This window comes from Apteryx rowi, unplaced genomic scaffold (genome assembly GCF_003343035.1).
Source record: "Apteryx rowi isolate R43461 unplaced genomic scaffold, aptRow1 scaffold_664, whole genome shotgun sequence".
NCBI classification, from domain to species: Eukaryota; Metazoa; Chordata; class Aves; order Apterygiformes; family Apterygidae; genus Apteryx; species Apteryx rowi.
Window position 1 is genome coordinate 18,907 of NW_020450943.1, and position 24,653 is coordinate 43,559.

General features: G+C 38.9%; 1 protein-coding gene across 2 annotated transcripts in view; it reads right to left on the minus strand.

Moving 5' to 3' along the window:
- Positions 1 to 7,109: 7,109 nt before the first annotated feature.
- The window catches only part of UBE2K (ubiquitin conjugating enzyme E2 K), a 29,854-nt gene continuing 12,310 nt past the window's right edge, over positions 7,110 to 24,653 (minus strand). For both annotated transcript variants that reach the window (XM_026085314.1, XM_026085315.1), the window contains exons 4-7: positions 22,485 to 22,567; positions 14,892 to 14,991; positions 11,118 to 11,246; positions 7,110 to 10,740 (exon numbers count right to left, since the gene is read on the minus strand). In XM_026085314.1, the coding sequence (XP_025941099.1) occupies positions 10,666 to 10,740; positions 11,118 to 11,246; positions 14,892 to 14,991; positions 22,485 to 22,567 (387 nt within the window). In that variant the 3' untranslated portion in view covers positions 7,110 to 10,665. The remainder of the gene's footprint in view (positions 10,741 to 11,117; positions 11,247 to 14,891; positions 14,992 to 22,484; positions 22,568 to 24,653) is intronic.

Below are 24,653 nucleotides of genomic sequence, written 5' to 3' on the forward strand. Positions count from 1 at the left end.
CCAAATGCCCGGTTCAGCCCTTGAGCGCGGAGTCCTTGAAATCACGACAAATGTTCCCCTGCAGCATTACTCACCGTCGTTCTTCCTACTGTCCAATGCACAAAGTTGTGTCAACAACTTCACCTCTAAGTAGGCTATTTTTGTTTTCATGTTCACTTCCTGCTGATCCTGGTTTTTGCCATGACTGTTTGGGGTACAAAAAGTTCAATATCTCAACGGCACTCAAAGCCCGTAGGCATAACGTGCAGGAGTAATGTAAAGCTTTGTTTGGTTGGTTTTTAATATAATCATCTCATACAACCTTCAAGCACAGATCATTCGATCTCAGGCATTGACACAGCAGATGTTACCAAAATCCTTCCAGGTAGGATAATGGAGGTAGCTTTGACCTACCTTAAAAAATTAAAACAATATATTTATTTTATTACAGTTCAGGCTGGCAGCTGCTTTCGTAATGTCCAAGAGGTTACGACCGTGGCAGGAAGCGGCGGCATTGCGAGGGGAGCAGCCGAGCGGAGCCGAGCAGGGTTTGCTGCGGCTCGGTGAGAGGCAAGTGCAGGGCTGTAGGTGTGCAGACACCTATAGTGCATACGTGCCCAGGCACGGTAAAGGGACATGCAGCCTGCCGGTGGGGGGGGTCTCCGAGGAGCTGTGCCCTCTGCCAGCCAGCCTGCTTGGGCTTCGCAAACCTGAGTTTGAGCAGACATGGTTAAAGTCCCAGGGATGCTACAAGGCAGGGAAAACACCTCTATGCTGCTTTGGAGGTTTCCTCTCTAGGAGGACGGGGTGAATATGGCTGCTAAATGTAGTGGTTTTAATAAAAGTATTTTCCTGATTTTTCATAATCCTAAGTATGATCTGCTAGTCCATGGTGACAGCCTGTACCACCTATGGGCAGCTTTTCAAACACCTTTTCCTGGCAGGTCTTACGCAGGTGCCGAAGCCACAGCCACACGCAGGAGCTGCCGCTGCCCCTTCCCCAAGTGGCGCCCACTGCGCGGCAGCACACAACACCGAGCCGGCAGCGCTGCGGGCTGCCCCACACCACTGCTTTCCCACTGCCACAGGTCAGGCTGTTCCCACTGCCGGAAAAGCCCATCCTCGCAGAGGCAGCCCTGCGACGTCCTGGGGCCGGCTCTCCTTGCCCGAGCTGCCTGGTGCCCCACGGCCGCTGCTGCGCTGGGCTTGGTTATCGCCTGCCGCATCTCAGGGGCGAGAGCCTGGCGCTCATCTTCACCACGCCAGACTTGCCAGCTGTCACGTCAGCAACGAAAGCCTGCTTGCTGCTTGCTCGCTCTTTGGCCTTGCGATGCCTCAAAGGACCCGGTAAGGTTTTTGCCCCTGGAGAGACCACTCAGCTCGGTGCGACGCCTGCTGCCCAGTCCCGGCCGCGCTCTGCCCCGAGGCTGCCCGGCCCCCTCCCTCCCTGCGGCGCTGCAGGTCTCCCCCACGGCTGCTGCGAGAGCTTTGCCGCGACGCAGGCCGGCGCAGGCAGCCCTCTCAGACGGCGTTGCCCCGAGAAYGTTTCGGAATCGGCCTAAAGCCGGCAGCCGAGATTGTATCAGAACTGACTTAGCATCATTGAGCTATTTTCTTGCCAAAATGTAATACCTCTAAGCCCGGGTGTCTTCTTACAGTTTTTTGCTATCAAGAGGACTTTGTCACTTCACCTCTACAGGATGTGGCCATTTTGTGACAATTTCCCCATCTATTTATTCGTTCCTTTTGCCAGGACCTCAGGGGACACGGCCAGCACTGCACCGAGAGCATCTCATCAGCCACAGGCTGCCGCCGGGCGCTGCCGGGTCACTGGGGGCCACGCGCACCAGCAGCAGGAAAGCTCATCCTGCGGCCCCTTGGTGCCGACCACCTGCTCCCTCACCCTCAGGCTTTTCGCTCAGCCAAGGGCACAGGACTGAGGACTGTTGTGCATGCATCAGCCTTTTGCTATTATAAACCAGCACAAACGTGTGCAGGGGAATAACTATTTTGCTGAGCGAAAAAGCTTGAAAGCTTGTGACCAAGATCCTTCTCCCTTGCCCAGTTAACAGGCATGTATGCAGAACTTCTCACAGAACTAGGATTTCTGGAAGTATATCCACCTCTTTGCCCCCATAATCCTGGGATGGGGTATCTGATGACTATGGACTATTCTGACAGGCACACACTAAGAATACAAATTTTATTTCTAGGCATAAGCTGGATTGCTTTCTACATAATCACATGATTTTACATATCGCTTTTTCTGCATGATTGCATTGTCAACTTGACATGGTTTCGGAGGTGTTTGTACAGGAGAAGTAATGGACAAACAGACAAAACACTGGTGGCTTGTTATAGAGAAGCTGCCATCAAACTGTCCAATTTTAAAGCAGTCAAAAGCAGGTAGTCAGCATGTCCATGGGCAGGTGAAAAGGACAAGTTCCTACAGTAAACCAACAGTGTCTTAGAGGCAAATTTTGTGGAACAAATTTGTTAGAAAAGCGTCATTCTTGGGGACTATAAGACTTGACAAGCACAATGACAAGGCAACCTTGCATGGCTTTCAGATTTTACTGCCTTAACAGAGTACTGTGAATACTAACTTTGTTTTCATCCAGACAGCTTTTCCGGGAGTTGCACTTTTTGCTCTGGAAACTCCCAAGTCTTATCAATTCACACCTCAAGTCTCGGCTGAAACCTTCTCGCAAACCACTTCAGCTAAGGTTTGCTTCCGCTTTGTTCCAAGGTTAGTTGAATTCTTTGTTCCATTTAGATTTGGACCATTCACAGATGAGGAAGATGGCAAATTAATGATAAGAGTAATTCTTTCCTTGGTTGTACTTAAGAACCTTTAGGTTTGGGGGGGGGGGGGTTATTTGTTTTGTTTTCTACTGCTGTATGGTCAGACTTATTGAACTTTTGATTATTATTTTGTTCCTACATGCCTGTTCTGACAAGTACAGCCCAGAGCCAGATGACTCCTGGCATTTTTGATGTGGTTCAAGCCAGTTAAGGACTTGAACATGGAAGACATTATAAAGTAGAATGTGCAAAAGAGTGGGAACCTCCCACCCCAAAAAATCAGAAACCTCCAAAACTGGTAATTTTCCTCTAGGAAGTTAATGCACAGGCTTCATTTCTTAAAATTTTCCCCTTTAACAGGAAAAGTCAGAAACCTGTTTTTGTTTTTTTTTCCCCCCATCCATTTAAATTGACAACATTCAACATACCTTCTTGCAGCAATTTAAAGAAGTGTTGGCTACCGCTTCCAGGAACATTTGGGCCCTCCTCCATATCTAGTTCTTCAGCTTTGCAATTAGGAAATTAAAGCCTACAGCAATGATGCTGTTTCCAGTACTATTTCTTCCTCTGTCAACAAAAAGGTTAATAGTAGTGAGCTCTCTTTCACCTTCCTGACTGCAGTGTGAAATGGGACTGGCTAGTTCTAGGTCTGCTTTTTGAATCAAAATTCATCTTGGAGCTTAACTGGCTCTTCTTTTGGGGTCATTCTCCCCAGCAGAGCCACCCGCGTACCCAACTCTGCCTGACGGCGGTGGGCAGACATTGAAGATGTCTCTGGCTGCACCCAGAGATGGGCCAGGCTGTTCCCGCGGTCCTGTACAACGGCTTAGCTGCGGGCAACTTCCCAACCCCCTCCAACAGCATCAGCAAGAGGCTCAATTACTCACTGCCTATCATATTTTTAATCTTGTACATGCCTGCAATAACTTCCCCCTTAACGTGCTAGCTGTGAGAATAGTTATTTTTTCAGGGAAGATGCAGGAAGGTATCAGGGCAGAGAAAACAGGGCACCACCTACCCCCTACGTAAGAGAACAGGATAAAGAGAATGCAGCAAGTCATTGCTCGTTACCACAATTTTCAGCAAAGACAGCTGCACGCTATTGCTAAAGGGTCTGTGCTATTCCAGGTGGCTCAAATAAAATCAGCACAAAATAGCACCTCTCTCACTCCCCCCACTCCCCCAGCAGCAGCAGGCTGGTAATTTTTCTCCCACTGTCAGCTGATTATCACTTATTTTACACTGGAAGAATTTTACACTTATTTTTCACTAAAAAAAAACTTATGTATTTCAACACAAGGCAGCCACTAAGTGAAGCAATGTAATTTATTTGACATTATACCAGACACTGGTGCTCCAGATCCCAGACCCAGACTTGACCTTTAAACAATTAAAATCCTGAATTTGCTATATTGGCATTATCAAAGGTACCTGGCTCAGAGCTAATGTGTCAGTATTACAGCTATTGAAATGTAAAGTTCAATACAAGAGGAATACAGACAGTAAGTGGCACCAGTTCATTTCATCTGTCAACTCACTTCCAGCTTCCAGCTGCTGGAAAAAATTACAAGGCTGTAGGACAACTTCACTTAAGTATTGCTGTATAAATCCGCCCTCGTTACTCGTGTTATATTAGTCTCTCACTACAAGAACAAGGTAATACATTTTTTTTTCCTTCTCAAAATTAATGGACAGGCTAAGAGACCGAGCGCCCGGCTCGGCAGGGAGGTGGGGAAGCGTGCTCGCTCCCTCACCGCTTCTAGTGAGCGGGGCGCCACAATTCAACACAGCTTGAAGTAACAAAACCAGATCCCCTTCAGAGTCCTGCTTTACCTTCACACTGTGGAAGTGTGCAATAGTGCTGCGGTGGTTGGTACAGCCTTTTTGGAAGCTGGCAAAACCTGCTCAGGAGGGAACACAAGCCTGATGATATGAAATAGATTTGAAACCAGTACTACAACAAGCTTCATGTCTCACCTCCCTGTTCCTAGCTTTAGCTATGCAGAAGCCATCTTTGTTACTGCTTCGCTCCATTTAACCAACACAGACCAAATCATACTTAAAGAGCTAGCATTACATATATGGGTGGCAAACAAATCCACAGTCACAATCCCTACCAGATTCTTCCTACAGCTGAAAAACGGAGCAGCGCTACCCCCCATTACACAACTGAGTACCTGTCACTTCTCTGTGTAAAAACTGACTGTAGTTTATATAAAAGTATGTAGTTTAAAATGCACAAAGTCAAGATGAGCCTGAATGACACTGAAAAACCCAAATAAAACTTTTTCCTCTGTAAGTTATCTACTTTGTTTCTTCAGACCCAGATGTTGTACACTTTTTTTTAAAGGAGACAGTACACAGGCATATTTCTTACCCTATCATATTAGGTGGTCTTAGTTGAAATAATACACACTTGCCCTTCATTACACAGATTATTTTCTTCTTCAATATTTTCAATGTTCATTATGAAAATTATCTTCCTTTCCCTCTTGTTTTTACAAGGTATATTGCCTCCAAGTCAGTCTCAGAAAATTATCAGAAATAAAATGAAAACTGTTTTCAGGGAAACATGCATTTATTGTTAAGCATTCCCAGTGAAAATCAACATCTTTTAAAATGTGTATTTATTTAAAAAATCATTTGTGTACAAAAGTGTTTGTGTAGTTTTTATTTTCAAGACAAAAAACACTGATGCTGCATTCCAGCTCACCCACTCATCCTTTACAGGAAGTCTGATGCTCAGGAACAAACCTCCTGCAATATCCTTTATTGGTAATTTTTTTAGAAAAGTCAGAATTTGGGATGGAAAGGTAAGTGAAAAGCAGGGTTCTTCAACAGTTGACATCAGCATTCTTATGATGGCAGCCTCCTTCAGACACCACAACAGAGCACCAGCAGTTGCCGCAAATCGGAAAATGGACAAGTACAGCATTTTCATAGTACATTTCCTCATCTGTTGAATCATATATCTTAACTTACATTATCAATGAATGGCTCAGCACCATAAGCAATTGGCTAGCTATTTTGATGCCTACAAAGCAGGTAACAGCAGAGAAGGAACATCACATCACAGTGCAAATGATTTGCAAGAGTTTGTCCAGTAAGAACAAATCTGAAAGGCAGAGTTGCTAACTACAGAGCACTGCAGCTGAAAAAACCAAGCAAGAAGCAAAATGTGTTAAGGACAGTTGGTCTTGCAAGTCTAATGATGAACCAGCTGATGACACCAGAACAGCACAAACAGGAAGAGCAAGCTACATAGTTTTACTGATGTATTTTGACTATAGATCAGAAATCTAACAAGAAATAAGAAGCAGTTGCCCCTTTATCTAGCCATAAGAGAAGCTGTGCCTGGAAAATTAGGACATTAACAGTGGAAACATCTACACAGTCTTCTCAGAAAAAGCTTTCGGCACCCAATGAGCAGCTTTACTTTCACACTTTAGTTCTGCGATGCAATAGCGGGCAGGATGAGTTGTGTTTTCAAGATCCACTGCTTAGCCAACCACCCACCAAGGTCTACAGAACAAATTGCCTGATCACTAATCAGTAGCTACACTCATCAAGATGCTTCTTATCAACTTTTACTATCAACCAGATATAGCAGGAGAGGGCATTGCATCTTCTTGTTGTGTCTGCTCAAGAACAGGCATTAAAGAAAACTAACTTTCACTGCTAAATTATTTAACATTCTCCCTTTTGGGCAAGCCTCCAAACATAAGCTACCTTTTGTTGCCATTTAAGAAGGAAACAATGGACACACACATGGTTATGTTTCCCCTTGCTCTGAAAAACGAAACACTTGCAATAACAGTGTATGACCGAAGCCGTAAACAAGAACTCTTGCTTGAAACTCCAGTTCAGGTTTGTTTGTTTCTTTTCCTCCCTCCCCCTTTTCCCCTCCCCCCCATTAAATAAGCAATCCATATGCTCTGAAGTGCCAAGTCTGATTCACAGCTATTAAGCTTAAATTTGCATAGTTTAAATGTTTCTTTTTACCCACACCACATAATGCAGTTTTGGCATTACAAGGTAAGTTTCTTCCTGGCCATTTATTTTGTCCTTTCAGACAAAAAGAGAGCCTACGTTCCTTATGCCAGTGTTCCAGTAGTAATTTACTTGGAAAAGAACTAAATACAATGATAAAAAAAAAAACAAAAAACTGACATATTCATTAGTACCTAATTCCTCAAATAAATACTACCGAACCAATTATAGTCAAGGCCCCATGTACTCTGTGGCAAGCTGACATGAGCGCTGTTGGAAAGCTGCTCACTCACACAAAATTGTGGTGCTGAGAATTTGAAAGTTGCAGCATACTCTTTTTTTTTTTTTTTTTTTTTTAAACAGAAAGTTTGGAATATGCAGAATGAATAGAATTAAGTGCAGCATCTTTCTAGAAGGATTTGTTCTCAAGTTTTTTGTCTCTGAAATGTACTATTTTGTCATTCTGGGAACACAGCTTGTTCGCAGAAGCAATGGGAGGGAGCTGTGAATTTGGCAAGTGGGGGTGGGATATAGTCAGGAGTTTTGGCACCTGTGGGAAAACTGAGGCTTTTGGCAACAGGAAAGGACATTTCTTTACCTTTGAGCAAGATTGTACTTTAATTTTTGAGGAACTGGATGCGATAGGAGTTTCTTGTTCCCCAGCAACAATACTAACAAACAAGAGATAAACTGCTTAAGCTAGATACATGTTAAAATGTTGAGCAGTGAAATCTGATTGATGCTCTGGCAATCATTAAGCTCCATTACCAATACCCTGTTAAGACAAATGGGGCCACTTGGACTTCAAAATTACTGTTTTGAGCTGTCTTCTTACACAACAGAGGAAGAAACACAGGATTTATTTGTACTTAGAAAGCAACTGTACCCATGTGTATGTTCTTGTTTTAAGGAAGTGGTAAATGTGCAGCATGAGTCTGCAATAGGAATGGACTGCATGGCAACCCCACAGCTGTGAATGCACAGGGCCCTGAATATAGTAATGTTCAGTCATACAGAAAACAGAACTACAATTTTGTATGTACAAATTCACAATGTTAAACTGAACACTAACAGTAGAATTCCTAGGGCTCAGCCCCAGCTGCAGTTAAACTAACCTTGTACAACATTATCCCTATATTCAACTCTGATAATTACCAAGAATACAAAAACATTCCTTATAAAGGACTCACTTGTCAAAATTCACAGGGACTTCAGATCACATATGTCTCCTTAACACTGGATCATCTTTCCTTCCCAGCTCTGTTCTTGAGAAGTTTCCCTCCTGTCAGCATCTGAGCTAGCAATCAAGATACCTTTGCTATTAAGCACATGTTTGGAGGCGGGAAAAAAGCCCAGTATCCAACATCTATACATAAGGGGAAGAGGAAGACAAGCACTTTGCAGTAGAAGAGAAAATGAGGTAACTTAATGAGAGAACTAAATCTCTTAACAGGGCATTGTTCATGATGCATTGATCATGATCACCAAATAACCATTTCCTACCCCCACCCACCTTCCCCAAACTTTCTCTGTCTTCCTTACCCTATATCCCTTTACTTACAGCTGGAAAAATCTGCTCTGGCTATCATCGGACATGTGCTTACAGGTGGTGTTCTTAGGAAACTACTCTTACGAAATTACACATTCAAAAGTCCATAACTGTGAAGTGTTACGTCCCCTGACAACGATTTCCAAATTCTTTCTTTTGATAAATAGCAGCGAAGAACAAGGGAAAGTAGTCAGCCATTTATAATTACCACCAGGGTTAAAAAAAAAAAAAAAAAAAAAAGTTTTGATGTAATCAAGAAGTTCTTAGCCTGTATAACAGAAAAGACAGCAACTTGAGATTAACACAAGCAGCATTTTGCCAGTTTCCTACTGTCCCTGGTTTCCACCTAACAAACCAGCTGAACAGTAGCAGCCTCTTGTTAAAAAAATAAATAAATATAATGCAAGACAAAACAATTCATTTCCTTTGGCATCTTTGAAAATGATTTACACTAACTCGAGAAAATCCAAGAAAAGTGATCACTGACTACACCTTAAAAAGCAGTAAGTATAAAGACTAAGCAAATGCATTTAGTATTGCACTGATATGAATTAAAAGTATTTACTGTCTGTGTCACATAATATTTTAATCTTGGACAGCTCAGACAGAACAGTACAGGGAGCAACCCTGAACTAGTTAGGTCTCTACAGCTCTATTTTCAGGTTTTGTTCCCCTACGACTATGCTCCAGATATTTAACAGATTCAACAATGTTCCTGATTTCTTATAGTATCATTTACAAACAGTCTATGAAGTGTGAAACTATTTCAACCTGTACTTCACAGTTTAAGCAAAAAGCCCAGACATACATTTCCCCAGCCAGCTCAATTAATCTATTGTTTAGGAGAAGAAATAGTCCTGAAAAAGATGACTTATACAGTACTCCATTATCAACAATCCCCAGTCTCTGTTCTCAGTTTTTCTCTGAACTTTGTCAGATATATTTTAGAAAGTTAGCATCATATTCACAAAGATATTACAGTTCTCTTTAAATAGATGTACTAGTGTTTGAAGTTGCAAAACTAATAATTTTCAAGCTTTTGCACTCAGGATGAAATGTCATTTTAATACGAATAAAAAGACTGACTGTATGTACAAGCCAAGATAAGATTTCAGTTCTCGTTTATCAGAAACATCAATCCAAAAGAAAGCTAAACTGAGAACACACTTCTACTTCTATGTGCATTTGAAGTATGTACAGTAAAAACACCAACACAGCCTCCATGTGTCAACTAGAGAAAAATGCAAGCAAGGATGAATTTTGAAGTACCTGGTAAGCAATCCTTAAACTGAAGCCAAAAATAAAGCTAGAAAATCGCTGCAAAAAACAGCTGATTGCATCATATCAAGTACCCAAAAGAAAAAAGAAATTAATTCTCAGTATGCTAGAGAATCATTTTTTTCCTCCTTTAAATCCAGTGAAATCATTATTATCCAGAATGTACTGAAGAACATTTTACATCTATTTAAGACAAAAAAAAAAAAAAAAAAAAAGCCAGCTCCACTTTTCTGTGCTACATCCAAGCACACTAAACCCTTATGAGTTTGTGTAGAAAACACGATGGTTGAAAACCATTATGGTAATTCAAAATATATTCTTTAAAGTGGAGCCTAGACTACTGTAAATGGCACACATACCCACAGATGATGAAAAATAATCCAGTGAGGATTTTTAGTTCTGCGATGCAATGTATGATGCAAGGGAGAGAAGAATCAGGTTTCCCAATTAATAAACTAGGAAAAAAAAGGTTCTGAATAGGTCACCATTTTGAACTTTGGGTAAATCTTGAAAGTCTTTCAGGAAAAAAGTTACAAGAATACTCGAGTATTTAAATGGTGCTCTCTTCAGCGACCCTACCTAATACATCTATTAAGTACAAGCATGCAAACATAGGTCAATCCACAGGCACATAGGATCCATGTTAAAAACAGTAAGATAGCTGTGATGAGTGGCACCAACAATTTTGATGACTAACACTCAAAAAAGGTTGCTTTCTGAATTACTAAATCAAAATCCTGAAGCAAGTTCCTGCTAGTCTTTGTCACACTGCTAAACACTAAAGTAGGCATGTTTTTCCCCCATTGTTTTAGCTGAGCTCAAAGAATTTTTACAATATTTAGTAAGAAAAAAATTAAAGTATTTCCCCTTTTTAAATTTACACAGACGTTTAATTAGCTTTATTTACAGAGCGGTTTTTCAGTCTCCAATAGTGCCTAGATAGCATCATCAGGCAAGAGTGCCAGTTTTAAAAGAGAATTTATATAGAATCCTAAAAATAACAGATGGTGATGCTCCTCCAGAAGGGGCAAGCTGGACTACTGAAGCAGCTCTCTCTACATGGCTCAGTTACTCAGAAGTAAYTCTGTTGCAGTCTCTACATCCCATGATTTTGAAGACAAGGCCACTATTACTGCATTCTGTGAAGAGAAAACAAAAAGCAATAATATTTTAAGTGTGTGAACCTGCAGCTCTGAGAAGTGAAATGAGAAGCACACAGATTTATCAGAACCATTATATTACCATTTATTAAATCTTAACCGATGATTTTGATGATTTGTAGAATTGCAAATTACTGTGTCAAAAAGGCAGACAGCAGTTCATATTACAAAATTTACTAATAATGTAGTATCTCAAAACTTCAATTCATAAAAAACAGCTAGCAGAATAGAATTATTAGATCTGCAGAAGGTTATGGAAGTAGTGCGCCCACTTTAATACACTAACAACTCCCTTTATTTATACATATATATTTGCCCTGCATCTACTGGAAAATATTTAAGTTACATTTACTTACCCTATCAAAGCCCATAGCACAAAGGTTTTCTATTTTTTTGGTGTACTCTGGACTAGAAACTGGTGCTCCAGCATACACATGTGCCCAAAGTCGAGCTGTCTGTTTAAACATTTCTGGATTTTGTTTGTACTACACAAAAGAAAGGGGGGGGGGAAGGAAGGGAAAAAGTTAAATTAACTCTGAATCCAACCAAAAAGCAAGATGACTACAGCAGACTCCAATTTGTAATTCCTCCTATATCATCTTCAACACTGTTTCGCATCTATTATAATGATATTTCCAAAATGAAATTTGGGGGTTAGGGTTACATGTAGAGAAAGTCTATGCAAACATTTGATTTAATGTGTTTGCCTTTAGGTTAAATTATGCACTATAGGTATTTTATGTGTATAATCAAATTCTGCTCTCAATTGCATTGATCAAAACTAGAGTAGCTATATTTAGCACAGGTATCCAAAATTTATTTTCAGTGCAGCAGAGCACAGAAACCATCTCTATGTTAACATTTGCTGAATGTACATACTGCATACTTCTTTAATGTATTTCTCCAATCACTTAAAAATATACCCGATTTTCTTTTAGCATCTCCAAAACTGCAAGTGGGTCTGCAGTTTTTCGGTGAGGGCTGACATTTTACTGCAAGGCTTCCTCCTTGGGAATAAGTAAACTGATATTATGTCAATCTTGCCACAAAACAAGTTTTCTTAATAAATAAGAAAATGGACCTTAGCACAGAGAGTTTCCAGCCTGTACCAGGAACTCAAAAGCTGAAAAGTGGGTCATCTGTCATAAAGCACACTCAAAAAAAGCAAGATGACAGTTTCCTATTTTAGCAACTTTTATATTTAATATCAAGTTTTAAATCAACACGGCCATATATCATTTTTATTAAAAAAGACTCTTCCTTCAATCATTACACCCTAAAAAAAGATATGTTTTATAGTCTTGAACTACCTAATAAATTTTAGCACTAAACAATAAGACAAGATACTGGAAAATATACTGTTCAAGTATTTAGATGCATTTTAAGGACAGAAACATGGCTGATTATAATTTTAATTATTTTATTCATACATGAAAGTAATCATTAAATCTGTAAAGCACTGTGAAAGTGAATACAGTAATTTTTACTACTGTACATTTAATCTCTACTAAAGCATGCACACTGACTCCCTTGCATTGTGTGCCCTGTACACTTACATTAACTCTGCCCCCATATGAAGTAATTTGTAGAGTTAGCATCTGATTATTAGTGGCATTAAAACAAAGATCAACACACCTACATTAAAGCTAAAAGACAATCTATTGTTGGAAATAACTCACTGTATAATATATACGTTATATAACATATATCAAAATATATACAAGAAGATACACACATACATAAATATATGAAAAAAATATAAAAATATATAGTGGTCTGTAGTAAATCCATATAGTCGTTACAACTGAAGAAAAAAAGCATTAAGTTCAGCACCAACAGCATCCTAAGTACTACATTTTCCTGCTCTTAGGGGACTTCCCTCTTTTATGCATTTGAGAACACAGCCAGGCCTAAAAAGCAGCTAGCTGAAGTGCAAAGGTTTCAGTTATGCAAACATGACTTTAATAATTTTATTCAGAACTAGCTTTCAGTGTTCTATAAATAAGATTCCTTTATTTAGGTATTTGTAAATAATCTGGCTTCTCACTGAGAAAGTTAAAGGCCCTTTTTATCTGTGTCTCCGTATCAAGAACCATAGGCAGTTATGCTGCTGGATTTAAAAAGCAGCAACTAGTCCAGTATCTGTAACTAGTGTTGAGACCAGAGAGGTTTTTGAATTTACACGCCATTTACACCGGGTTCTCCCTGGGATTCATCTGAAATGCTTGGAGGACAGTGCCATTTACCCGGCAGGTTTAGTAGGCTAACATGTAGTTAATGAAAAGCACTCTAATGAGTGTGGAGGATAACTAATTCTTTGTGAACCTTTGTTTTGAAAAAACAAAGCGCTTGGAAGAACTGGGTGTTCATCACCACTTCTCTCAGAAGCATCACAATGACTCTGCTTATATTCGCACACTTGTAACTAAAGGCCAAGCCCCAGTGCAGTTTTCAGGCAGGTATTTGCTGCACAGGAGAAACTGAATCCTCTCCACATCAGCGGTGCTGCAGTCCCATTTGGACACATCCCCATGAGGGCCTGAGAGGCAGCGTGGAAAACTGCTCTTCAGAATCTAAGAAGTCTCAAGAAGTTGTTTTTGGCTGGGGGGGGAAAAAAAAAAAAAAAACCTCTTTCTAGCTACAGTGTTTCTACAGGATTGTCATGATTCCCATATAGAACTCAGCTATCAGTGGCCAGAGCAGGAAGCTATTTCTGCTGTTTGGGAAAAAAGCAAAAAAGGGGAGAGGTTTGTTTTGTTTTTTGCTTTTTAATGAAGAGACAGAGTGTGACAACAAGGATGCATGTCAAGCACAAAAAAACAATGCCGGACATCATTTGCATGGACTGCCTGGTGGCCTTGCCTGCCTTTGCAACAATTCCCCCTGCATACAGCAATTCACTCTGACAGAACTGTTTGGGTACATTTATTCATAGCAAGCTTTATAGCATATTCCAGAATCCCACCAACACCCATAAGTAAACCTTCAGTACTTACTACTGAGTATAGGGATTGGAGTAGCTTTAAAACAGCTCTTCCCCACCCAGCAATGCAGTGGGCCATCACTGATCCCTGTGTTTCACTCTAAAACCTGACAGATTTGATAAATTGATACATTGAAACATCCTACCAGAATTTTTAAAGGGTAGAAGTACAGAGTTCTCACCCTCTCCTGGAGGGTGCTCACTTACAGGAGAGATGTGGATGACACCAATCCCGGAAGCGCTTTTTTTGTTTGCTTTCTTCTTCTTTGCTTTATCATTACTGAAATATACCCTCATTATCAGTCACTTGTGGAGCTAGGCCTTCATCTCTCAGTCTCTCTTGCGCTCAGTCGCCCTCTCTCCAGTTAAAAAAGAAAAACACCACGCATGTACTCGGGGCTTTGTTAAAGCCTGTCAACTACTAAATTATGGAATGACTGTTCRTACCTTTCATCAACATTTTAAACAGCACTATGTAACTTCTCGTATGGCATAAGAACCAATTAACATTTTATTATTACTTTTTGCTTCTGTTTGAAAAAGTAACAAACCTGATGCAATCAACAAGAATTCTACTGATACCAGTTTGGTCAATGTGTAAAACAGTTATCCCAAGGACTTGCAAATGTCAAATACGCAGGGTGCTTCATTCAGATGAACTGCTTCTCAGAATTAAATGCAACAATAATTTGTCCAAAGTTACAGTATTCATAAAATTTTGACATTAACAAATATGACGCTCAACAATACTCACACTGAACTAGACAAGGGGCTACATACTAAGCCAAACCAAAGGAGCACCAACGAGTTAAAACTCACTTTAAACAAATAAAACATTTCTTTTCTTATACTAAAAGCCTTAGATTTTAAAAGGAAAATTATACTGGAATTTATTTCTCACAAGCTTAATAAAAAAAAGCAACAAACAAAAAAAACCTCTTGACACTGTAAAATAACTGCTATTTACTTTGGAAGCCTGAATGTAAGGAGTGCAAAACACTGCAGTAACCCACATTTCTTATCGAGGAATTTTTCAATAAATTCTTTAAAATTCTTCTGTTCCCCAAGTAACAAGTTTGGGACCCAGTCAGAGTTAACAAAATTTAAGGAAGTGTTAAAAGTATACACAGTTAACCAAGTATCTTACCTGGTTTGCCACTACTGCATCTTGCGGATCATCTGGTTCTGCAGCTGCCAACAACGCTTGCAGTGATAACAACACTGTTCTTAGAGTCATTGCTGCTGCCCTAAAATTACAGTTTGAAAATGACTTTACCAAATTCCATGCCTATACTCATCTTTGCTGCGGTTCTAATATCGCACAAGATACAGAAATAAATATAAAGACCTTAAGTGTAAGAATCATAATTTTAAACTGCTGCAGGTTATATGTATTAGAATACTGTTCATTATATGTATTTAAGTAAGGCTTTAAATGCACACTTTCTTATTAACAATGCTTTCTTAAGCACTTGGAAAACAATCCCTGATCTACCCATTTGACTTTGCCCACTTAACAAAACTCATTTTGCTTAAAGAAAAAAGCTAACTTAAGGCTTGTCTTCTCTTTCCTTGCCACCAGTATTAGCACCTTGAGTAAGCTCTACCTACTGAACTGGGAGCCCATGTGTGCTCCCTCTGCTGGCACTCTTTGAGGCAAAGTAGCATATACAAAAATTATGACCTATATTTTTAATTCTTGTAACAGATGAGCAGTTTTATGCACTTGAGACCTTTTGCATTGCATCAGTTTAAATATGCCATTTTTCAGTAAGAATGATTAGCAATTTACATAGTGAACTACTCCCACAATAATAAAAAGGGTTTTGCAATTACAAAACTGTGTAACTGAAAATATTATCTCAAATTCCTTTCATTTCAATCTGACATTATTGACAGAATTTTCACCAAATACGAGGCCAGAAAAGCATTTCTGTAGTCAAGATATTGCCCTAATGGCACACTTTTGCACCTGTTAAAGAACCCTGTTGAAGTTGGTGGATTTCTAGAGGCTGAAACATCCAACTTCTACACACACTGAGTTCAAATTAAATGATGAGATCTTAGAATAAGAGACTTCAAGAATTTGAGAAGGAAAAAAACAACTACGTACATAAAACTTAATCATTACTCAGAAAAGTAAAAGTAGGAAATTTTAGTTAAATACTATAAATCCGGAAAGTTGAAACAATTTAAATACACAATTTAATTAGACTTTGATCATGACTACCACCTCTGTGATCTACCATTTCAGCTGACACATTAGAAACTGAAAAAGGACCGCACAGAATCTGTAGCTGAGTGTTTCAGCCGAAGTGAAGAGTTATTCTAACGGGAGCGCTAGTAGACTCCTAATCGTTATGGCTCATGCGCAGAAAGGCATGGAGAATAATAACACACAAAACTATTTACTGCACTTAAGTCTTAGCAGAACGACAAGTGGGAAAATGTGACATCTTAGATTTGAGCAAAACGGTCACAGCACATGAAACGCTAAAGGAAAGTTATGAAACAGAGACACCCAATTTCTCACAGAAGGGTTGTTCAATTTTTAAATCAACAGAAAATGGTTTCTTCTTTTCAGAAGACTGAAAGCAAACGCAGTGAGTCAGAGTGGATGGGGAAGAGTCCGACCTAATGGTCCAGACAAAAAGGAAACAGTTTGCAAATCCGTATATCCAGTATCAGAATTCAGAAACTTGTCTTTTTTCCAGTACTGTGGCACTGTATTGAGGTACCGTGGCAGAGCATATGGATGAACAGGTAGAAAAGAGATGCTGGTAAAGTGCCAGAGGTACATTTATGACACAGGAATATTATATTCCTAGAGGCTCGTATGCACAGCTTTCATGTTATGTCACTAATCATTCAAATAAGGCATTTTTCCCTAATTGTTTCCAATTCTAAAAAGATTTTTCCTGGAAATTTAGGGGGGTTTTTTTAAACATGATAACCATCACTGAGCTTTCACAGTGCAATGTTCTACATTAAAATGCGAGTGAGAAACATCCCAAGTGATAGAGATTTTAATTAGCACATATTGTCTCTTTCCAACTGCCACATCAGCTTAAAGTCCCTCAAGCTGAATTTTGCAGACTTAACTCTTCAAAAATTCACGCTTCTAGAAGCATGAATTCTGGGAAAAAAATAAAAATAAATAAAAATCACAAAAATCTTCACAACATATAATTCTCCATCTCCAAACATATTCCCTAGTAACCAAACAGACTTTTCAGAATTTCAGATTCAGTTTCTCTTCCAATTAAATTTAAGCTTAAGCATTTCAGCTTCCAAGCTGGACACTTCTTCCAAGCTAAAGAATGCGTCTTTAAATTACAAATGAAGCTAGGGATTAACCAGTAAGATTATATTTAATCAGATAAAGAACATCTAGTTACTGAAACATATCCTCAGTTGTGCGATGAGAACCTAGCTAACTCAGTAAACACTGAATACAAAGCATCTTGTTTTTTCCACACCTAAATCACAAAAAAAACCCAACAACCACAAAAACCCACCACTGAGTGGCAGAACATTTTTGCCTTACAGGTACCTATGCTATTTTCTTCTTTTAATTTTCTGTTTTCTGTGACCTCTCCTGGCTCATACTCTTTTGAAATTGAGCTATTTAGTGTATGTAGTGATGACAATTCACAGAGGTATCTGCTAGTACTAAATGAACCTTCATGCAGTCCGTTTACCTGAAGATACAACTATTTTGAAAAATAACTGTTTTTGCATTTGGGTGCCACAGAAGGCTTCTAGGCCTTTCTGTGCTTGAATTGGTGTAATCATTTTTATATTTATGCAGAGAATTTCAGAAACTACCACAACCATGATGCATGCTCCAAAATCTAAAGTCCTTTGTCCCAGCTAAGTAATGTTATTACACTATCTAGTGCGATTTTTCAAGAGCAGCTTAACAAGAAAACTCTATCAACTGTAACTGATACCATAATTACCTTCACTAAATAAAAGTTGTTCTGTACTTTTCTTTATAGAAATCTTTTCACTTCAGAGGTGTCTGAAAATACTGCCACTATTTAAACTACAATAAAACACACGAAAGGGATTTAGCCACTTGGGCCACCTTGACAAGAAGTTTACTTCTCTTCTACACTTTCCCTTCCAGAGCGGAAAGGATGCCTTGGGAGGCGTCGCCGAGGGCAAAAAGGGCCACGAATGGCTAGAACAGGGTTCTGTGCTGCCTCCAGCTGCCTCTGGCTCTCAGGACTGCGAGATCCTTTCAGCCCCTGCTCATCTGTTCTGTTTGTAGATTTTTATATAAAACATATTGGGACCTGAACTTCTGTTCTGACGTTCCAATTTTAAAATGAATAATAAAAATAAATACCTCATCCATTTGGATATACAGATGGCTATAGGCTAACTCTCAAAGAACTCAAATTCTGAAATAAGTTTATAGACAAGACTTGTTTAACTACACATGCAAAAAGGTTTAAAAATATAATTTATTTTCAAGTCTCGTTTCTCAGAAACGGCTTTCTCAGCTCGTGCATAGTTAAACAAAGTCTCCACCGGACACAAGAGTTTGAAGAAGAAATATCCTTAAACATGAAAGAAAGCCTGTTACAACTTTAGCTGCTGTCTGTAATAAAAATATGGAGAATAAGGTTTGTGATAAATATATATTTTTTAAAAATACAAGTATACAATAGTTGCAGTAAACATATGTAACACCTTCTACCTTTAGGACCTCAATTATCTTCCCTTATCAAAGAAAGTACCAAAGTCTTCATCTACTTAGCTTAGTCTTATTTTCCAGAGACAAATTAGATTTCTAGAAGAAATTGCACAGACAGCTAAAAATAGATTCTCATTTCCCAATTTCCTTAAAAAGCTCTTCTTTCCTATCACCTTCTTTGGGAGAATAAAGTGAATGGAGATGACTGCTCAGAATTACAAACAGACATTAGAAAAGCAGGACCTGTTCCTCTCATTAACAAAGGACAGAAACAACAACTCTCCACCATCGGTTCTGGAGGAAGATCTAGGTTGCTTACTGCATAACCCCCCCTGCCCCCCCCCCGCCCCGCACACATCCTAGAGAGGAAAGTGCTGCAAAGAAGGTTGTGAGAATCCTTCCTTAAAACCATGGAAGGAAACATACTCTGCATTTTCCAATGTTCCCCAAGGGTTTATTTTTCAGGAATGGAAAAGAATACAACTCTTCTTACATTTGAAGTTTATTTCTAGGCATGTATTTATGGGCAACCTCTCACGGAGTTCAAGCAATTTCCTTTGATAACTCAAACTATAGGCTTTTTTTTTTTTTTTAAATTGGTGAAGTGCAAATCTACCACTACTAAAGAAAAAAAAAAAGAAGCTGAAAAAGTTTCAGAAAGCCCCCAACTCTCCTCTTTGCCAAAGGCAAGGTTTTATATCACTCCTGAGAGATTTTTGCCTGATCTGTTCTTAACTGGAGACTCTCAGATTTCTTGGAAAAGTCTGCTTCAGTGCTTCACTGTGTCTGCTATTCTGCATCCTAAAATGGCTTTCCAGTCTTTCATTGTAAGTCGTGTTTAATTAGGTGTCATTCTTGTTACTTACTCCTGGATGTTTTTTCTATGGTATTCATCTTTCTTGAAATGCAATGCTCAAAAGTGGGTACAGTACACCACCTGAGACCTTAGCAATGATAAGCAAAAGGTAATTTATGAGTCTTGCAGGTATAACTTTCTACATCCCAGCATTTTATTTGCCTTTTTCAAAATCCCTTGACATTACTGACTCACGCGTGTCTTAAAGTTTACAATAATCCTTGATCCTCCCCTGCTTCAACCCAAAATACTGCTTAGCCACTACACAAGCTTGCTGGTTTGACACCTCAAAAATGAGGGGAAAAGACCAGTGACATCTACCAGTGAACGTCAGAGAGTTCACTACAGGAAATAGCTGTCCCTTCCGAGAACTTCAGACTAAAGGCTTTCCAAAAAAAAAAAATTAGGCTATTGACATTTGTAAGGGGAACCTGAAGCAAACCAGAACAAATCAAGCCAATCATATATATGTATTCATATATATACACTCATACATATATATATATACATACATACACACACACACACACACACATATATATAAATAAAAATATCTTGGGGCATTTCCATTAAAAAGCAGCAGCGGTTGTTGGCATGAATATAATGATAATGTTAAAAAAGCAGGGCAAGCCAGTTGTGTCCAGCATGCCTGAGGTAAGAAGTCTCCTACCTTTCAATGAGCAGAAAGAATCCTAAGAGGATTACAGAATATTGCAGGTTTTTCCTCTCTTTTTTATTTTTAAAGGCTAAGTAATTCTACATTTAGGAAGTTTTTACTTATGTTCTGTACACTCCTCTCTGAAACAGTCTCTGTAATGCCTCAGCTTTGAGAGGTAACCCAGCAGAGCAACAAGAACAGCTGCAGCCAGCAGACTGCTACTCTGGTCTAGTCACTGGGAACGACATCTTTCAAAATCTGCAATATTTATTCCATTTGTGAAATAGCTAAGCTTGTTAATCTGAGAGGAAAAGCTCTGGTAATTTGTACCAAGGATTCAAGAAATTTGGAAGTCGGGAGGAAGGGCATCAGGCATTTCAGTGGAGGCCTGTTGTATAGTCACTATTTACAGGAGAAATACAAGACCCATTAAACAACAACAACAACAACAACAACCAGAACAACAACAACAAAAAACCCTGCAAATAATAGAATAGTTTTGACATAATGCAGGAGAACAGACTGGCCTGCATGCTGAAGAGTTCCCTAAAACAATGTTAATATTCTTTGTATCTTTTCTCAGAGCTTTAGAGAGGTTCAGTGATCCTCAAACAGCCTGAGCAAAAGCCAGCAGCTTCAGAAAGCTCAAGAAAATGCACCATAAAAATGATTACTGCTAACTGGCTGCTGATTGTATACCTACTCTAATTATATTACCTCTTATACTAATGATTTCTGCACCTCAACCAAAACTAAAGACAGAATACTCCAGTATAGCCACTATAAAAATACTATTCTTATTATGCATTTGTATTTTGACTGTCAAAACCACAGTAGCCAAGAACTTCCTATAGCCATGCACACAGCCACAACATATTTACTGGATAATCACTGCTCAAGGGATTTATGCAAAACAATTTTCAAGTAGTTAAGTTCACAGATTTCAATACACAGTATTGGACACATTTTCTATTTTATTTAAGACAGATTTTTGGGAGAGAATACTAGCCAGAAAGATAAACATAGGCTACAGCAAGTGAAATTGCACAACAAAAGTCGTATCATATCAGCATAAATAGCATTCCTTCTATACAGTCATCTCCCTGTTTTAATTCCACCAACAAACAGTGGTTGTTTTGCAAACTAACTGGCATAACAGGTATTTGCAAATCTAAACATGACGAAAATCTACAGCTGCAGAGAATTTCAGCATAAAACATATACTAAGGAGAAAGAAATTCATTAAACTCATTACAAAATCATTTGAAGACGTTACTTTACAAGCTGATAAAGCCTCCTGTCAATATGTATAACAATACCTCAACTACGCTCACTAGAATAGAAAATCATTATCATCAGATGGGTGAGGAGGGAAGAAACATGAATTTTTAATTACCCAGATACATTAAAATGTTTGGATTTGTATTCACCATATATTAATAAATATTGTATCAGTTTATTTAACTCTTAAACCCCCCCCCCCCAACTAAGTTCCACAGGCCCAAATTCTGCCCTTCAACTCCCACTGAGCTCAGTGAAAATGACGGACATGCATTGGAATTTGAGATTTACATTTAAACATAGCAACAACAAGAGAATTGTTCAGCATGAGCACTACAAGTCAGAAAAACGGCACTTCAAAAACAAACCTTGTTACCAAAACAGTTGACAAGAATGACTGTAGACTAAATACATCTTCCAGAAGGCAGCTATCAGAATATATAAGAATTGTGTTTGTCCCATTCACCTTTGAACACCTGGTAAAATCCGTTAAAAATGAATTCTTCAAAGTTTGGGTGGGAGAGCGTTGTCTTTTTTTGCTGCTGTTTTTTGTTTTAAAGAGGCTGTCATCTTATTCACACTGTTATTCAACCTACGCCTGGGGAAAACTTAACCATGGTAATGTGGGCATTTCTCACTTTAAACAGTTAAAGCAGCACATGCTTCTATCAACATGAATGCTGCATTTTTTTTTTTTTTTTAAAGCAGTATTAACTATTCATACAGCTAAGGAATAGTTTTAGGAAGCTGAAAAAGAAAAAGGAAAATTTCATCTATCACATTACTAAAATCCTTCAAGCAACAGAGGATGCAGGTAGCCACAAAGGTTCCTCACCTCTGACAAAGGACTAGAGGATTTAAAAAAGCACTTCAAACTCAAGCGATTTTCTCTCACTTACAAAAAAAGAAGCACTACTAGCAAATGAAGGGATCACTACAGTAAGAGCCATTTGAAGAGGGACTGCAGCAAATGGGGGGGGGGGGAAATTCACCATAATCTTAGTGTAAAAGTTTTCAAAAATGCTATTTTAAATCATATCTACTCAGTATTTTCCAAAGTTATCATCCAATCATTTCATTAGAATCCCCTTTTCAACTCAAAATACTATACTGAAATACTTTAAGCTTTAAGGACATATCAAATTACAAATGCAAAGTAAAAAGCAACATGAGCTGCTGCCTACTATTCAAGACTCTGGTATACTTAATTGTGCACATTTAAATCTGTATGGAAGCTTACCATTGATCTTTCAGAATATCCAAACAAATGGCCCCAGTGACTGAGCTAATATTAGGATGCCATATTTTGGTGATAAACCGCACCTAGAATACAAGACAATTTTTAGGAACAAAGATGTTTATTAAATGCAGTATATTAAGTAAATGTATTTTAAATGTACCACTTCAATTATATTACAAAGAAATACTAATATAGGTTATATTAAGCAAAAAAAGAACCCCAAAACCTAAGATATATGACACAATATTTTAGGAGGCCTCAAGTTTGCAAGGAGACTTGTTAGATAGAACCTTGCTTTACTCAGAACCAGACTAGCATCCATTTGAGGACATCAAAATCATCCACATCTGTTTTCTCATGTGGGCACATCCTCCGCATCACACCAAGTCATTTATAAATACCCTCCAGCAGTACTAGTGTTTTAACACAAGCAGATGGTCAAACGCAGACATACAGCTTCCAGCACTGTCAGAAAATCAGTTAAAACACAAGAAAGTCTGCTCATTTATCAAAGGGAAACGGGCCCCTGAAGTCTTAATGTAGGCATAGGATCTCACTGTTCAGCTAAATTGGTGGTAGCTGCATGAAATGCTATAAAGTTTCCTTGGTCAATGCAAGACCGCTATTTATTTTATCATCAGATTTTTACCATCTTTTCATCAACTATCCAGTCCTGTTATCCATAGCTCTTCAACAAATCTAAAACCTAACCAGATTACAGTCATTTTTCTCTGCTGTTGGAAGGATCTAGTCCCAACATTCACTCATTGATCATGTCCATTTTTACACTAAAATAATTTACACTCATAAAGCAGGAATAAAATCCAATTTGATTATTTTTCCCAGCAAAGTTAAAGAAGTCATATTTTCTTCTAAGAGTCTCAAAAAACAAGCTATCTTCTGAAAATAATATATACTGGTTGCCTTTAGAATTTCTTCCTTTGTTTTCTTTAAATATCCTATTTCAAGTTGCATTTTAACTGTCTTCTAGTGACTTTGCTCTGTCTCAGTGTTTTCCATCTCTCCCTTCTCACCCTGAACTCCTGTCAAATATTCTACGTGAGACACAGATTTTCTTTCAACTTTTGCCCCTAATCTGCAAGCAAATCAGCACAAAGAACACATTATTTGACAGGCACTACAGCAAAACACTGTATGTACAGGGCTGTAATAAAATTAGTGCAATCATAGTATATAAATAGATTTGGGTTGAGACCACAAGAGATGTGCTTTCCAGGACAGAAAATAAGAGATCACGTCAGCCGAGCCATTTATTAACTAGCTCAAGTCTATAAATCACTTTGAAAATGTAAAAAGTCACATAAACACTAGGTAATTTCTCACAGTGAATGAAGGCTAACAATGGCTGTCAAAGCACATTCTGAACAGGATAAAGAAATCTTCCAGATGAAAGGCAGGACTAAACATAAGCAAAAAGGCCTCTAATCAAGACTACAGAGACTCCAGAATAAGCAGTTCTATGCTACAGTGCTCTGAGCTTCTAACAGCTGTCTATAAGCTTTGGAATGGAAACCACCAAGCCCTAAAGCAGCAATTAAACCATGGTCCACAGACTCACATTTCAGGGTCTGTGACTTGTTTCAGCTCTCCTTATTTTAGCTCCCGCCAGAATACGCATAGATGAAAGAGCTGAAACCAGCAGACTTTTCATTAAGAAGGTCTTTCTGCATCTTTCACTCCAGACTCAAGGAAGTGATTCAAAGCACAAGAGCTAAGGACAATCTACTGGCATCTCTCCCTTTCTCTTTGTCCCCAATCCCTTCCTGGTAGGGCATGCCAGGGTGAAAATAATCAGGATCTAGGACATGTTCTTATAGTTCAAAGACATCTTTCAGACTGAAACAGAAAGCCAATCAAGAAGCTGAGTCAGACAACTCAGGAGTCTGAATATTGGTCAGAAGCCACTGAAAAGACTGAATTGGGGCACAGGAATATACAATTGCAGCTGCACATGGCCTGAGGAGAACACTATTTTGATTGATTTATCTACCTATTTGCTGAAGCTGGAAGTGCAGGCACCGATTAAAAGTGCTAGAAAGATGTGGTAAAGTTGAAAGGGCAAAAAAGTTGCAAAAAACATACAGCAGGAAGAACCACCCAGAAGAGTGCAAAGAAATGTACTTGATGGTACAAATGAATTTAGCACAG